At 43.9% G+C, this 17292-nt stretch overlaps 1 protein-coding gene across 1 annotated transcript in view; it reads left to right on the forward strand.

The window, feature by feature from the left end:
* Positions 1-17292, forward strand: part of MEI1 (meiotic double-stranded break formation protein 1) — a 65248-nt gene that overhangs the window by 4112 nt on the left and 43844 nt on the right. Inside the window, exons 3-15 of the mRNA XM_004279538.4 lie at positions 412-462; positions 2485-2558; positions 3881-3986; positions 4511-4714; positions 5924-6054; positions 6892-7006; positions 7828-7944; positions 8936-9035; positions 9163-9297; positions 13080-13194; positions 14293-14384; positions 15191-15332; positions 16927-17038. Of these exons, the coding sequence (XP_004279586.1) occupies positions 412-462; positions 2485-2558; positions 3881-3986; positions 4511-4714; positions 5924-6054; positions 6892-7006; positions 7828-7944; positions 8936-9035; positions 9163-9297; positions 13080-13194; positions 14293-14384; positions 15191-15332; positions 16927-17038 (1494 nt within the window). The remainder of the gene's footprint in view (positions 1-411; positions 463-2484; positions 2559-3880; positions 3987-4510; positions 4715-5923; positions 6055-6891; positions 7007-7827; positions 7945-8935; positions 9036-9162; positions 9298-13079; positions 13195-14292; positions 14385-15190; positions 15333-16926; positions 17039-17292) is intronic.

The raw sequence follows: 17292 nt of genomic DNA on the forward strand, positions 1-17292 counted from the left end.
ATGTCCTATGGAATGAGCCCTTTTAGGGAGGAAGGGAGCTAACTCGAATTGGGTGCTTTTCTCTGCCGGAGGCTTTTCAGGCTTTTAACTGCCAGGGCAGTCTTTTAAGGGAGAGAGGATGATCTCCAAGGCTCAGGGAGGTCTTAGCTAACAGCTGGCAGAACTGGAATTTTACTCCAGGTCTGTTAGAGACTCCAGAACACACAGTTTTTGTGCTGTGCCATACTGACTATTTTTATCCTTTTAAAGCCAGAGTGGGTTACTGAAAATCTAGGGTTTGGTGCTGAGGATAGATTTTAGCTGGGACATTGCTTAAAGCTGCTGTTAGTCTTAGAATTCACAGTGTGCCTTTCTGGATTTGTTTGTCTTTTATCTGTTAACCATCCCCCTCTTACCTCCTTCTGCTCCAAGGACTGTTATGCAATGTGGAGGATGGGAGTATAACAGACCTCTGTATTGAAGGTAAGATTAAACTGTGTGTACCTAGCATTTGAAGCCGGGGATATTAGCCTGAATTGCAGCTTTGATTATTTGAGACCTTGATGAAATGTTCCATTTTAGAGACAGATAAAGAAAATTCAATTATCAATCATTAATTTTGCATTTCTTTCTTGGACACCTACTCTGTGCCACGTACTGTATCAGACACTAGCGTTGTATCTGACATGGTCCCTATCCTGTAAGAGTTTACAATCTGGAAGAGAGATTGTCTGGTAAATAACAAGGGCTGATGAGTGCTGTTACAGAGACATGTACAAAACTCTGTTTTTGTTACATTCATATTGGTTGGTTGGAAGTTGTCTGCACATAGGCGGTGGAAGTGCCTGGGTTTACCTATAAAGGACTCAAGAAGAAGGAAGACAAGAGCATTGGGATGAGAGGATTCTTTTCTTTTTTTTCCTTTTTTTAATAAACTTATCCATTTCATTTTATGTTATTTTTGGCTGCGTTGGGTCTTCGCCATAGCGCGCAGCCTTCTCATTGTGGTGGCCTCTCCCATTGTGGAGCATGGACTCCAGGCACGCGGGATCAGCAGTTGTGGCACGTGGGCTCTAGAGTGCAGGCTCAGTAGCCGTGGCTTACGGGCTTAGTTGCTCTACAGCATGCGGGCTCTTCCTGGACCAGGGTTCAAACCCATGTCCCCTGCGTTGGCAGGCGGACTCCCAACCACTGCGCCACTAGGGAAGTCCCTGGGATGCGAGGATTCTTGCCGAAAGAGCAAGAACTGTATCAGTTAGGTTATAGTCACGAAACATAAACCACAGAAGTTATTTGAACAGAAAAAAACTTTAAAGAATTATTGACTAGGTTACTGAAGGCAAAAGTGAACCAAGTTTCACTGAGGTAGCAATTTTTGAAAACAGCTTCCACCCCTAGGGATAGGGAAACAAAGGGAGAGGTTGGAATTATTAAGACTTACAAGTTTGGAGGAAGGACCCCATACATGAAACACAAACCTCTGAGGAGAGGATGCTGCTTGGCTGCTGCTGGGTCCATGACTATCCAGACATGCAGTTAGCAGCTGTAACTGCTAGCAGCTGTGACAGATAAATCAATATGATCTGTATGTACTTTTGCCCATCTCTCAGTCTAGAGAATGTGGACAAACAGATGTACCCCTCGAAGGTCCGACAACTGGCAGGGGTGGGGAGATTTCCCTTCACCATTTTCCTCAAGACCACTCTTGAGTGGGGCTATAATCCTAAAGCCATCTGCTCCTGGTTGGTACCAGCATAGCTTGCAGAACCCTCATCAGATCCCAGGAACTTCACTGAGGTGGTGGATACTAGATGGAGATTGCAAAGCTAGAGGGAGAAGGACTTGCTCCTTCCTTACTGTTTCCTGTTTGCTTCCTGTCTTCCTGTTTCTGTGAGTGTTGTCCTAGAATGCTTCTTTACCCTGGAGGTGGCAGAGCCTTCCCTCAGCAGCAGCCAGATCTAGTCTGCAGCTTTCCCCAGACTTGTAGAGCCAGCCTCTTCTTTACTCCTCCTCAAAGACACCAGCAGAAGTATCACAAACAATTGTATAGAAGGGCGGGTTTGGGGTTGAGTGATAATATTATCGCCAATTATTGGCACAGGAACTAACTCCTAATTCTGTTTTTTTCATATATGAAGTAGCAAATTCTGAGGAAGGAAAAAGGTAGAAATAACATAGTAGTTTTCAACCTTGGCTTCACAATAGACTTACCTGGGAAACTAAAAAAGTATCCAGATGCTTAGACCCTTTATCTAGAGATTCTGATTTAATTGGTCTGGGGTGGGACTTGGGTGTTAGTTTTTTTTTTCTTTTTTTAAGCTTCCTAGGTGATTCTAATGTACAGCCTAGTTGTCAACCATTGATTAAAAACAGTGAAGAATGGGGGAGATAGAAAAGACTAATGCCGATTACCACAAGCAAATGACTTTGATTAGAAGGACTATGAAAAGTGAACTGTGGGCCATGGGTTGTCTTCTGATTAGTAATGTTATTGTGTCTTCTCAGTCCTTATCCAGCTTACAACTCAGCTGAAGTTGGAGCAGACCATTCATTGCCTGCTGTATGAGTGTCACAAAGAGGTCAGTAAAGTAGCTGTTGGTTCTTGAGTACCCCTCAGAATCCTCAGATGTCAGAGCTGGGTCAACCCTTCTTTGGATAGATGGGGAGATTGAAATCCGGAGAGGAAAAGGGACTTGCCTGAGGTCACTGAGTCAGTGGCAGAGCCAGAGCTAGGGCCTGGGTCTTCTGCTCCAGTACTCTTTGTAGCTTCTTTCCTTCCCTTTTCAGTCTCCCAAATGCTGCCTCCATGTGCTGAAGTCCATTTTCTGGCATAATCATCCATGGCCATTCTCTATATCCTCCTAAATATAATACAGATTTCCTTGATGAATTTATTAAGGAAATATGTTCACTATTAAGGAAATATGTTCACTAACTGCTCTCTTGCCTTAGTATTTTTGTTTGGTTTATTTTATACTGAAGGCATTTGCTTTTATCAGCATCTAAGGTAAACACTGAGAAGGTATATTTAACCAGCTTTCTTCAATGTAGCCATAGATATCAGTTAAACAAGCAGCTTCTGCATTGTGTTTAAGATTTAGGAATAATATCAGAGTCACTTTTTTTTTTTTTTTTGCAAAAGGAAGACAAATGTTCATTTAACACCATCAAGAGCAACATTTAATTAGAAATAATGTTAAATAATCATGTCATTATAATTACTCTGCATGTGGTTAACATATGATTGAATTTATAATTATATATATCAACATTTATCATTATGATTATGCCACTTAACATTTTGAGCACTTTCTATATGCTAGGCACTATGTTGGTGCTTTACATGCACTGTCTCATTTAGTCCTCCCAACAACCCTATGAAGTTGGTCCTAGTATTAATTCCCACCAGAAGAGTTAGGAATCTTACTTAAGGTACTACAGCTAGTCAGTAGAAAAGGTGAAATATTTACTATTGACTCTGCCTGTAAAGCATCAAGCATAGTACCTGACAAATAGAGGGTTCAGTGATAATATAACAATAATGATGATGATAACCAATTTTTTTTCTCAATGAACTAGAATTCCATCTTTATGATGTTCCCAAATTTCACCTCCCAGTTTCTGGCTCCATAGGAGGCAAAATATGCTCATTTTAATTTAGTTTAACAAACATGTACTGAGCTAGGTACTGAGGACACTGAGAGGAATCTGACTCAGTCCCTTTCCTTCGGGACTTCCCAGTCCAATAGGGGATATAGACACTTAGCTAAAGAGACTGATTACTGACTGTGGTGAGAGACACATGCAGTACAGGGTTTGGTGTGGATAGGGCAAGATGAATTTTGGTGGGAGATCTGTCCTGATCCTAATTTATAGAGCAGAGTATGTTCACTCTCTGTAGCTGTGTAACATGCCCTCCATGCGAGGCAGCCTGGCCACCCTGACCCTTCTCGGCAAGTTGGTGGATGCGATCCCTGCTCTGGCAGACAAGCTTGTGATGGAGCACAGTGAGTGACCTCTGGGGAAGAGCTACCACTACCCTTTCACCTGTTTTGATCACACTTCCATCTGGGTGGTCCATTCACTGTGTACATCTGGGAAGTCATTACTTTCCTTCTCTAGGCTTTAGTTTCCCCATCTGCAAAATCTGCTCTACGTTGGCCAATTGGAAAAAAAGTGTTTCTCAACTCTGGTCTTGGGCTCCTTCAATTCATTTTGTTAACACAAAAGAATTAAGTACCTACTATGAGCCTTCCTTTCAGGTGAGAGGAAGAATTAATTCTGGAATATAGAAGCACTTTTTTTCTATCAGTAAAAGCAGATAAATATCTCACAGAGTATTTATCCAAGGGTAAATCACTTAACTTCTCTAAGCCTTGGTTTTCCCTTTTGATTAAGTTCCCAGAAATCATGTATTGTGGGGCATTGTAGGGGATTACCATCACTATTCCATTCAGGGCAATAGTTTGGAGTGTCATCTAGCAGTTGACATTGTGAGGTTCCCCTGGCCCCTTGGTTGTTTTCTGGATAGGTGACCTGATGGAACATCTGTTGAGAGGTTTAGTATACCCCAGTGAGGGGGTGCAAGCTTCTGTCTGCTACCTTTATGGGAAGCTGTACTCCTCACCAGTTGCAGCCGAGATGCTTTTGGGCCATTTCCGGGAGAAACTGTGTCCTCTCTTCCTTTCCACCATGGATGGTGCCCAGACAAAGGAGCTAAAGATCAACTGCTTGGGTAAGACATGGGACTGGAGAGAAAAGAGAAAGCTTTTGAGGTTTTGCTTGAGGATTTGAGATATTGGCTCACTAGTGGTGGGGAGGTTTGCTGCTTTGCAACGGATAGAAGCTGTGGGTTTGGGAGATAAGAGGCACAGACTGCGAAAGATGCCTAATGTTGGGTGTGGTATCCTAAGAACGTCATCTTTGGAAGGAGAAGAGGAAGAAGAGTGGGACAGCAATTTTTTTGCCTCTGGTCTTTACTGCATGCCCTGGTGCATCCTGTACTTGCTGTCAAATTAATCTTCACACTGCATAGCTTGCATCCTGTCAGTCTTCTATTTGGAAAATCATCTATGGCTCCCTCTGGCCTCCAGAGTGAAGTCCAAGTTTCTCTGCTTGTTATTTGAAGCTCAGTGTACCCTTTCAGCCTCTCCTGTTACTTCCTTACATAAATACACGAGATCTACTAAATGCTTTTGAGCAGGGAGCTTTTGTATTTTGGATAGAGCAAATGGGCACTGTGATTGGTGACTGGGTGAGGACCTGTTTCAGAGCAGGAGCTACAGGGAAAAGCATAGTCTGTGGGTAACAACAATTTCTTTTCACAGTTTGGGCCAAGAGCTCTGTTATGACTAGTTCAGCCACACATAGAGAGTGTTCATTCTGAGCCAGGCCCTGTTCTGGGCTCTGGGGTCATAAAGATGATCAAACCCAGGCTCTCATCTGTGGGAGTTCATAGCCCAATGTGGAGGACAGATGTGATCAGAGTCCATTGTGGTACATGCTTTCGTGGAGATTGCAAAGAAAAAGGTGGGATTCTATTCAGCCTAGTACTTGAAGTCCTAGCCAGAACAATTAGGCAAGAGAAAGAAATAAGAGACAGAAGTAAAGGAAGGAAGAAGTAAAATTGACTCTGTTTTCAGATGACATTACCTTATATATAGAAACCCCTAAAAACTACACTAAAAACTGTTAAAACTAATAAATGAATTCAGTAAAATTGTAGGATACAAAATCACTTGTGTTTCTATATACTAGCAACAAACAATATGAAAAAGAAACTAAGAAAACAGTCCCATTTACAACAGCATTAAAAAGAATAAAATACTTAGGAATATCTATGGAGACATGAAGAAGTTTCTAGGGGAAGTCGGAGGAGCTGCCTTGGGTGTATTCTGGTGCCTATGCTCCTCTTGCCTCACTTCCCAACCCCTTTGTTTTCTAGGTTTGCTGAGGCAGCTGCTGAAGTATGACCTCTTTGTGTCCATGATCATGAACAAATCTGCGCTGGTGGAAAGTACTGAGAGTGTTGAGGGGCCACCAGGAGAGACCTCACTGCCTTTGGTGCTCAAAAAGGTAGTTGTCTTGTGGTTCGTGGTCTCTGGGTTCAATAACAAGGGAACCTGAATGCTTCCTGGGCCTTTTTCCTTATCTACCACTCCTTCTATCCAGGATTTCCTAAGTATTTTCTTACTGGCCAAAACAATATGCTATTAGAAGGCTCAAAGTTGGTTTTCTTTCAGTCATGAAAGGATAAGTTAAAACCTGTGCCCTAGGTTTTAATTGGGAGCTGGCTGGTTATAGAGGCACCCTCTGCCTAGCACATACCAAAATTCTAGATTTCCAGAAAGAAAGTAGGGGTGGGTTCAGCATAAACTGCATTGCTTGTGCAAATAGTTTAGTCACAGTGAGCCACTTTTACCAGTTCTTGGAGGGTTGAGAACCCTCCTGAAATTCAACTTCCCAAACCCAGTGAGTGGCCAACCTTGCAGGCAGGACTTTCTAAGGATAACAGACTCAGGCCTGCAATGTTAACTCTTTTCTGCACATTCTTTGAAGCAAGGCTCATAGCAGAACCTTCCCTTATGTCCCAGGCTTGTTGAAACATCAAAACCAGATGAGGGCTGTGAAAGTACTTTTGCCAATGAAGGCCTGAGCCCTTCTTGGGGATGATGTTAGTGTTCTTTGAGTGCCATTGTGTTCTTTTGTTCTGTTTCTCTCCTGCTGCTGTTGACAGAGACTCCTTTCCATAATCTATAACTGCACTCCTTGAGCACCATCCTTATGCCTGGCACCAGTAGTGTGTGAGGGATTCAGAGACAAATCAGGCTCCTGCCCTGAGGCATTCAGGCTGCTTCCCTCTGGTCCTGTCAGTGGTGTGACTGTGACACATTTTGCTGCCTGTTTCTCCAGCTTCTCCTTTCCAGAGATGAGACTCTGCAGGTGGCCAGTGCCCACTGTATAACTGCAGTACTGGTCCACTCACCAGCGAAGCACGCCCCAGCCTTCATCCATGCTGACATCCCAGGTAGGAGGCCCCTTCTAACTTTCTCCTCTGAGGATCCCAGAGTTGTGCCTGGAGACCCTTGAGTAGCAGCAACAGCAGTCTTGTTGGGAGTTCTTTGATATGCATACTGGAGGGATGGTTGGTGGCATGTTCATTGTATATGACAGAGTCTAGGAAATAGACCTCATGAAGTCTGAATCCTCTTGCTACAGATTTCTAATATGACCTTGAGCAGTTTGTCACTGAACTTTGTCATTAATTTGACCACCTAGGAATAAACACCTAGCGTGGGGTGGTGGAAAGACCCGTGGACCAGGGAGGCAAAAGAAACTAATGTGTCTTGAAGGTTTGTTATGAGCCAGGAAATATGCCCTGAGGTACATCGCAAATGTTGCCACATTTAGGTCCTCATCTTTGCTATTTTATGAATAAGGAAATTGAACTAGAGAAGGGAAATAACTGGTTTAAATCAGCAAGACTCGGCATTGGCAGAGAAGGGATACAAAATCAAGGCTGTCTGGCTCTAAAATCTCTTTTCTCTGTATCATGCTGCTGCCCATCCTGAGAATTAGGGGACCTGAATTCCAGTCCCGCCTCTACCACCAACTGTTTCTCTCTAGGTCTCAGTTTCCCCATCTATTAAAAAGATAAGGTTACACCATAAGTCTGAGGGCATTTTCCAGGTTTATCTGTGAATGAATGATCATGTCTCGTCAAGAGGGTGTGTGAACAGATGAAGTGGCAGGTGTGAGATGCTGAATAAATCCAAGGCCATAGCATTAGTTAAGGGATCATGATTACACTGTTGTCATTGATTGTTTTCTCCCTGTCTCCCTGGCCAGAGTTCCTCTTTGAGCATCTTTCCTCTTCCAGTGAAGTGCTTGTCTGGTCCAGCTACAACTGCTTGATACTTCTGGCAGAAGAGCCACTCTTCTTTTCCAAGTGCCACACGGTGTACGGTTGGTATTGTGGGTCCTGTACTAGCTCTCGCTCAGGTGGACAGCACTTTGAAGTTAGGTGGCAACAGCAGTGACGGGGGGTCAGCCTACACCTTGGAGAGGGGTGCTGGTCTGGTCATTTCCATCAGCCCAAACTCATTACCAGATTCCACATGCAAGCAGTGATATCCAAACAGTTCTGTTCTTCATTGATTGGCAGTATATATGTTTAGCAAGAGAAGGGCCACTAAATGAATTCCTGTTGCACCTTAAGAGCAACTTTACTCAGCCTTGGATTCAGTCTTTTCCTGCGCCCCAGATATCTATCCATCTAGTTAGTCCCCAAGTTTTGCTGATTTATCCTTTCAAAGTTTTTTGAAACTGTCCCTTCTTCTTCTTTCCTGGTGATACCTTTCTTGTCTGGGACTTTTTATATCACATCTAGATTTTTAGACTGGGCACATTTAGTTACTCATTTTATATTCTGTGTTCTTATTCTATGCCAGGCACCAGGCTGGAACCTAGAGATTTAGAGATACATAAAATGTGGTCCCTGTCCTCTGGAAGTGGAGGGAGATATAAGCAAGCTTATTAAGACTGTGCAAGGGGGGAGGTACAAGACATGTAGGAGCTCAGGGGAGGCCCACAGCTCTGCCTGAGTGGACCAGGGAATGCTTCCTGGAGGAGTGGATGTCCTACCTTATTCTTTGAGGAGAAATAGGAGTGCGTGTAGTAGAGAAGGTGAAGCTCAGCCGGTAGGTATTGACTAAATACCTCGAATGCCAGGGTCGTGCTTTGGGTTGTGCTGGGTTTGGGGAGACAGAGATGAATCAGATAAGGGCCTTCCCTCAAAGATCTCACAGTCCTGTCCCATCAGCTCAACTTGTCAGGACTGCTCCATGAGGGCTACTAGCAAATATGTGCTGTCCAGAGCCTCTCATCTCTCCTGGGAAGGCAGTAAAGAAGCCAACAAGCCCTGATCCCTGGCCTCTGCCATGTCATTTTGTGGTAGGGATCGAGTCAGTGGTGAGGAGCCTACAGGGAATCCTGAGGATGAACAACACCGAGCTGCACAAGCAGGGCCTGCTGCTCTTTACTCAGATCCTGACTCGGTGAGCAAAGTAGTGACGCGTCAGGCCTGTAGGGGCCAGACTGGAGAAGGAAAGAAGTGAGGTATTTATTCCTGGTGGGGTCAGTGATAGGAGTTCACACACTCATTTCTCATTTACAATTTCTCAGGCAGCCAGAGGAGATCAAGCTGTTCCCAAGCTCAGCCCTGTGCAGAGATGCTGGCCGTGCCCTCCAAGAGGCAGTGAACAGCCCTGTGCTGGAGGTGGCTGCTGAGGCAGTGAAGGCCATTTCTGCCTTTCTGAGGTGAGAGACCCAGACAGGCTGAACTTTCCACCCCTGCGTGTACCCGAGGGCCTGTCAAGGCCAGAGCAGCTTCCAGGGGATGCTTGTCCTTTAGGTCAGGGAAATTTCATTGAATTATTTCTTCCGCTGCTCTGTTTACTCTGTTCTGTCTTCCTGGAACTGCCATTTGGATGTTGGGCCTCCTGGATTGGTCATCTCTTTCTTTTCTTTGTCTGACAGTTTTTTATCTTTTTGTCATTATGTACTAGTTTCCAGGAGATTTTCCTGACTTTATTTTCACCTCTACTATTGAGTGTTTTATTTCTGCTTTCATATTTTTAATTTGGAAGAGTTCTTTCCAATTCTCTGCATGTTTTTTTAAAACAGGATTTTATTCTGTATTTATTTTGTGGATGTAACTTTTTAAAATTAGGTCATTTGTTTTAGTCCAGACCTTGCCCCCACTTCCTTTCTACTAATTTTTCCTTCTGCCCAAAATACTCTTCCCTGAAATCTTTGCATGACTGGACTCTTCCCATCATTCAGGTCTCATTCAGAGTGTCCTTCCCTAACTGACCCATCTGGCTATTACAGCACCTACCAGACACTTGACAGTTCTTGTTTATTCATTTGTTCTGTGTCTACTCCACTATATAAAATAATCTCCAGGAGATAAGGGACCATGTCATTTTTTTCACTGCTATATGCCTCACTCCTAATAGATACTCAGTATATGAATGATGTTAAAATGGATGGTGAGACTAAGCAATCCTAGGGTCATGATGGGAAATCATTACTTAGTAAGATGCTTGATATCTTGAGAAAACTAATGGAGGATAACCCATATTTATTTATATAGAAAATTTTACTTTGTTTCCACGCCCTCCCTTTTAAAAATCTAACAAAGTAATGTATTTAAGTGATAAAAAATAAAATACACACAAGGTTTATAATGAAAAGGAACAGCCCCCTGTCCCCACTTCCTAAAGGAAACTAATTTTAACTCATTTTGGTTTTAGTTCTGGTGATTTATCTCCCTAAATCTAAACAATATGCTTGTAATGCTATTTCTTTATTTGTCAATTTAGAACATTATTCATTGACTTGCCAATAAGAAAAACAAGACTTAGGTCACATTATTTTGTCTTCTCTACACTTCCTTGGCATTTTTGCTAGTTACCATTTTATGTTAATTGATGTTATGTTTTCAAAATTTTAAATAATATACTTAAAACTTGTGTTTCTTGTTCCCTCAACTTGAAGCAGTACCTCTTGACACCCTACTTCGTTAGCTGAGTATATTAGCACCCCAGCTCTTTCTTTCCCTTCTCCTTACCGTCTACTTCTCAATGTCAGCTGTACCTTTAATTTTATTTAGTTATTTATTTTAAAAGGAAGATCTGGGGAGTGAAATGTCCATTGGGGACTTTATTTTATTTTATAATTTTTAAAAATTTTATAAATTTCTTTATTTATTTTTGGCTGCGTTGGGTCTTCGTTGCTGCGCGCGGGCTTTCTCTAGTTGCAGTGCGCAGGCTTCTCGTGGCGGTGGTTTCTCTTGTTGCAGAGCATGGGCTTTAGGTGCGTGGGCTTCAGTGGTTGTGGCATGCGGGCTCAGTAGTTGTGACACATGGACTCAGTAGTTGTGGCTTGCGGGCTCTAGAATGCAGGCTCAGTAGTTGTGGTGCACGGGCTTAGTTGCTCTGCGGCACGTGGGATCTTCCCGGACCAGGGCTGGAACCCGTGTCCCCTGCATTGGCAGGTGGAAACCACTGCGCCACCAGGGAACTCCCTATACCTTTAATTTTATATTGCAAAGTTTGTTAACATTTATAGTCTCTTCTGTAACTATATTTAAGTCTTCATCACTTGACTTTAGGTTGCTTCTAAAAATTGAATAAAAGAATAGCATTTACATTATAATGGCTTCAGTTTGTCTCTTTTCCCCTTTTGTCCTTTCCTGGATTTGAATCTCTAAATCTGGGGCATGAATCCCAACAAGGGTGAGATGAGTAAACCAACAGGGTAACAAAGACATAGAGTAAGAGCCAGAGTCAATCAGAAGTTCCCATGCAGAGCTGGAAATCTCCCAGGAGGTCAGTGTTATGGGAGACTGGTAGCACCTTTAGCACCTTTCAGGCAGGAGGTAGTATTTGAGCTGTGCTATGAGGGATGAGAGAGATTTAGATTTGTGGAAGGACCAGGGTTGGCCAAAACATGTAGGTAGGAAAATTTAGGGATTACTGAGGGTACGGTAGCCAGTCTGGCCAGCAGATTGTGTGAAGGGGAGTAGTACATGAAGAAGCCAGAAAGCTGGTTGGGTCAGAATTGTGGAGAGCTGTGGGTAGGGGGCTGGTTATTAATCCTTAGATAATTTTACTTTTGACTTTAATTTTTCAGAATTTTTACTGAGGTGGTCCCTCTGAGGTGGAGTGGTTCAGAGGGTCTCTGGGGAGCACAACCGGAAGGAGGAATGAAAAGTGAGAACTGCTGAAAGAATTTAAAGATGGCAGAACCAGGGCTTGACAGTCAATGTAGGATAGAAAGTTAGAGCTTCCAGAAATGAAGAGGGAAAGGGGAAATCAAGCCTTCACTATATACAGTTAATGGAGTGCCTGTTAGAAGGCCCAGCAGATTGCTCTCTGTTCATATGTCAATCCCAAATTCCCAATCTATCCCTCCCCCCACCCTTCCCCCTGGTAACCATAAGATTGTTTTCTGTGAGTCTGTTTTTCTGTTTTGTAAATAAGTTCATTTGTATCATTTTTTTTTAGATTCCACATATAAGCGATATCATATGATATTTGTTTTTCTCTGTCTGACTTACTTCACTTAATAAGATAATCTCCAGGTCTACCCATGCTGCTACAAATGGCATTATTTCATTCTTCTTTTTTTAAAAATTTATTTATTTAATTTATTTTTGGCTGCATTGGGTCTTTGTTGCTGTGCGCGGGCTTTCTCTAGTTGCGACAAGTGGGGGCTGCTCTTCGTTGCAGTGCGCAGGCTTCTCATTGCAGTGGCTTCTCTTGTGGAGCACAGGCTCTAGGCGCGCGGGCTTCAGTAGTTGTGGCTCGCAGGCTCTAGAGCGCAGGCTCACTAGTTGTGGCGCACAGGCTTAGTTGCTCTGCAGCATGTGGGATCTTCCCGGACCAGGGCTCGAACCCACGTCCCCTGCATTGGCAGGAGAATTCTTAACCACTGTGCCACCAGGGAAGCCCACTTTATAGAGTTTTGACTCTTAGAAAGTTCTTCCTTATATTCTTTAAATAAGATCTGGGTCTTTGATAACGTTTACCTATTGATCCTGATTTTCCTCATCAAGGAAACAGAAAGCAAATTTGATCTCTCGTCCCCAAGACAGTTTATCACTTATTTGAGAACAGTGACCACCTTCTGTTCTAGATAGTACTTTTTTCACTGGGAGGCCCTTCTCAGTGAGAAAACCTTCTGTATCTTTAATAACAATAATAATAGTCTTAGCTGTCATTTATAAGGACTTACTAACTAGCAAACATCATGCTGAGTGTTTGGCATACATTATCCAATTTGATCCTTAGAATAATTCTATGAGGAGAGTACTATTAACTTTCATTGACTAGATGAAGAAACTGAGGGCTAGAGAGGATGAGGAATGTGCACGAAGTCATGCAGCAGATATGTGTTGGAGCAAGGGTTTTTATCAGATCAGATCCTGGACCTGTGTTCTGATCTACCACCTGTCCCCTACTGCCTGAGAACCTGAGGGTACCTTGGAGTACCCTTACCTCACCATAGGCCTACCTTTGTCTCTCTGGGTGCAGGAAGGATCATCAGAGTGCTCTACCTGTGCTGTACAAGGAGCTGCAGGCCTTGCTCAAAGCCATGCTGAGCCGGTGTGCAGATTTTTCCCAGATCCCGTTGAACTGGAGGCCCCTGGTCAGTGCACTGCAGCCTGCTTCTTCTGGAGATCATGCTGTAATATGTTTTCGGAAGATAACTAGTACATTGCATTACCTTTATATGCTACTTTATAGGGTTTTCGCATGCACACACGCCTACAATGAGATGTTATTTTTTTTCCTAACTGCGGAACTGTGGGACTTAATAATCGTTATCCTCATTATGAAACTGAAGTCGCAGGGATTAAATAGTTTTTCTCTCAGGTCCAAAGCTAGCAAGGACCTGAGTTTGGATAGTAAATCCCAGGGTGTTTGTACCCAAGCCTACTACACACTTTGTCTTTTATTTATTTATTATTTTTATTTTTTTGCGGTATGCGGGCCTCTCACTGTTGTGGCCTCTCCCGTTGCGGAGCACAGGCTCCGGACGCGCAGGCTCAGCGGCCATGGCTCACGGGCCCAGCCGCTCCGCGGCATGTGGGATCTTCCCGGACCGGGGCACGAACCCGCGTCCCCTGCATCGGCAGGCGGACTCTCAACCACTGCGCCACCAGGGAAGCCCCACTTTGTCTTTTATATCATCCAAGCAGGTATGGTAAACATGCTCACAAAATTATTTAAGGCTGGATTCGCTATAATCTTAGAAAGAATCTGACCACTGTGCAGTGTGTCATAATTGTTGGCTTTTAATGGTCCATGGACTTAAAATATCAGAAGAAATACTATTAATGTGGGTGCTGATTATGTCTTTCAGGGTTAACTTTGGAAACTAAGCTCTTCACGCCTGAGGCGGTGGGGATTTTTGTGTGTGTTTTGGAGCAATAATATGGGCATTATAGCCAGTTAGGCTAATGTCCACTAGCCTGTGACGGTTTTCTGCGTATAACAGAACAAGAACCAGTCCTGTGCGTCACAGGGAGACAAGTGGTTAAGGTTTCCTCTTCTACCATTTTTTAAAGGAGCTATTAGATGGCTGGATTTGTGGGGATGTACCTAAGATCCCCTGGAAATTGTTAGGTGTATGGGAATGCCAGACTCCAGTGTGAGAGGAAGAAGTCTGTAGTCCTCTAAGCAAAGACCAGAACACGGAGTAGGTACGTGACCAATAGGTTCCCCTCTTTCCTTCTCACCTCAGGGCCATGCCTCCAGTAGAGATTCGGAGAAGACCATTCTTCGAAGAGGAAGCTTCCTCCTGAGCACTCTGGAGGGATTTAGAAATGCCTGCAGGTGAGGGGCCCTCTGTGGTCTGATGAGGGAGTAGTATGGAGGGTGGGTGTGGAAAGGAATCGGACAAAGGATGAAGCTCTAGAAGCAGCACTTGGTTTCTGATGCTTTGCTGCGTAGCGAGAGGACTTTGGCTGGGACGGAGGCTGGGGATGCGTGTGGGGTATGGAATGGCTATGTGGAGGAGGTTTCTAAAGATTCCCTCCTGGCGAAGTTTTTGTTACTGTGCAATGAGGTTGTATCTCACTCAGGTTTGTTCCTCTTCCCAAGTAACCTAGTGCTATAGGTGTTCACTGAATGCTTGTTGGATTAATTCAGTACACACGAACAAATATTTGTTGTATCTACTGTGTGCCAGGCCTGGTGCTAGACAGTGGGAGTAGAAAGGTAAGTAAGTCAGATTAGCTCCTACCCACAAGGAGCTCACAGTCTCCTGGGGAAGAGACAGTTTTGTTTATATGTGTGGAATTCATTACGTTGTCACAAACCTGGGGAAGGCATTCCAAGTAGAGAGAGCAGCATATGTAAAGGCAAAGAGATGTGAAACAGCAAACAGCGCGGTATATTCAGGGAACTACATGTAGTAGGGTGGATGAGTCATGTTTTATGGGACAGAGGGTAGGGAGCACGAAGCTGAAGAGGTGACCAAAGACCAGGTTCTCCCTCACTGAGGCGTCTGGAATTTTCTCCAGATCTGCTGGTCGGGAGACTTTCCCTGAGCCCTGAGCTCAGGTATCCCTCTAGGAGGATGCTTCTAACCTTTATGTTGCATAGGTAGTTGTAGATATACCCACACATTGATTTCTTAGGTTGGCTGTGGAATTCCAGAGCGAGCCTTCGGCCCAGGAGAATCCGTTCACAGCTCCCAGTGCTGAGAAAGAAGACACCTTGGAGGCCTTCTCAGAATTTCTTCTCAGTGCCTGTGACTCCTTGTGTATCCCCATGGTGATGGTGGGTTTTCCTGAGCCTTGGACAGCATGAAGCTTGGGGAGGAGAAGAATGTGAGAGCAAGCCAGGCTGAGAGGCACAAGACACTGACTCGACTGCTCAACTGGACCTTCTGAGAGTCGTAGCAGTGTTGTTCTTGCAGCCACTTTTCCTTTGGTTTTAAAATCACAGTACAGTGTTTGGTTGTAAATAATAGATTAATAGATGCCTCTTAAAAAGTAGAAAGCAGTAATAATAAAATAATAAATAGGTAATGTTTATGAAGTGATAAATGCCTTATATTCATAATTTAACCCTCCCAGTGACCCTGTGAAATAGGTCCTATCATTTCCCCCAATTTAAAGATGAGCTTGTCATTTTTCTATGGTTGTAAAGCAAGTATATGACAGTTCTGAGGTTTGAACCTATGTATTTTTCTGCTTAGTAAAGAGTAGCAGTCAATGTCTGATCTAGGCTTCACTAAGGAGCACATATGTGAGTTCTGTAAAATGACAGGTGAGAGACCTGAAGAGAGCCCTGGGTTTGAGCTGACTTGAGATGGAGATAGTAGGAAGAGCGGGGTCCAGAGCTGTTGACTGCCCAGATGACCTTGGGTGAGTCTTGTCCTCTTTGAGGTTTGGATATCCTGTGAGCCTGTGAGGAGCCACTGTTAGTTGGGAAAGGACACCTCCAAAATACCCACTGGGAACAGTAGGTGGCAGCAGGGGAGCATCCTCTGGTTCTGACAGGAGAGCCTCTTTTTCTTGAAGAAGCCTCTGAGGCAGCGTGCCAGGGTCTTCAGGTGGGTAGCTCTCAGGAGCCCGGGATTGCAGCCCTGACTGGCTCGCACTAGCAGTAGCCCTTCCTCACCTGCTCTGCCTTCCTCCTAGATTTATGGGGCGTTAGAGCTAGATCTAGAGCTAGATCATAGAATTACTGTATTATTCTTGCTTTCTACTTTTCTGTATTTTACACATTTTCTTTAATGAGCTTATATTACTTTTCTAGTCGAAAAAAACTTGGTTTGAAAACCAAATGAAAAGTATCTGTAAGAACCATGTCCCTGAGACCCTGCCTATTTACACACAGGGAACTGAAACAGCGAGAAGGGAGGGGGTGACTGACCCAAGGGCACACAGCGACTTCGTACAGAGCTTGAAATAGAACTCAGATTTCTCTACTCTTAATCCAGAGCTCTGTCTACCATATCAGGCTGCCTCATGATTCTGTTCAATGATCACATGAAAAAGAAACGTGAAGGAAGTTTGTAAACTAAATTATTGTATGTTAGAAGCATGAGCGTCACTCTGCATTACAGTTTAGAAAGTGCCTTTTACACATGAGATATCATTTGTTTCTGGGAGGTAGGACTTGTTATTTCTGTTTTACTCTTTGGTAGAGGCTCAGAGCGGTAATGAATCTTGAACAGTTTATCAAGTGGCAGAAGATGTAAGCCTTGGATGCAGGCTTGTGACTTCAGGTCCCCTAGTGTTTCTTGTGCCCTTGAAATGGAAGAATTTAGTCTCCCATTGCTAGATGATGCAGTTTTTGCTGATGCTGTTTCTTCTTCAGAGGCTCAGTCCTGGAGGACTGTGCTCTTCCTCTTGGTTCTTTGCAGAGGTACTCGGAACAGGCCACTCATCCAGCCTTGATGGAGGTTTTCCTCTCAGTTCTGCACAGCCTTTTTGTCATCGTCCCCCATATGAAGGAGGAATTCTCCAAGAAGCTTGGTAGGCAGCAGGCAAGTGTGGAAGTTGGGAGGGAGGCAGGCGCCTTAGGCAGCTGCTCAGGGTACTTAAAGAGTGCATAACCTGTGGATGGGAGGCTTACGTATTCATTCAGAATCAACATCCACACTCTGCCTAGTGTTGAGTGGAAGGGTATATCATCCATCAATCAAAAGTCCTTAAAGGCAGTTCTCAAATTAATTGACACTTCTCTGAGAATGTCAAGAAGGTTCCAGTTCAGAGCCCACAACAGACCT

This window comes from Orcinus orca, chromosome 11, assembly GCF_937001465.1.
Source record: "Orcinus orca chromosome 11, mOrcOrc1.1, whole genome shotgun sequence".
Classification (NCBI taxonomy): Eukaryota; Metazoa; Chordata; class Mammalia; order Artiodactyla; family Delphinidae; genus Orcinus; species Orcinus orca.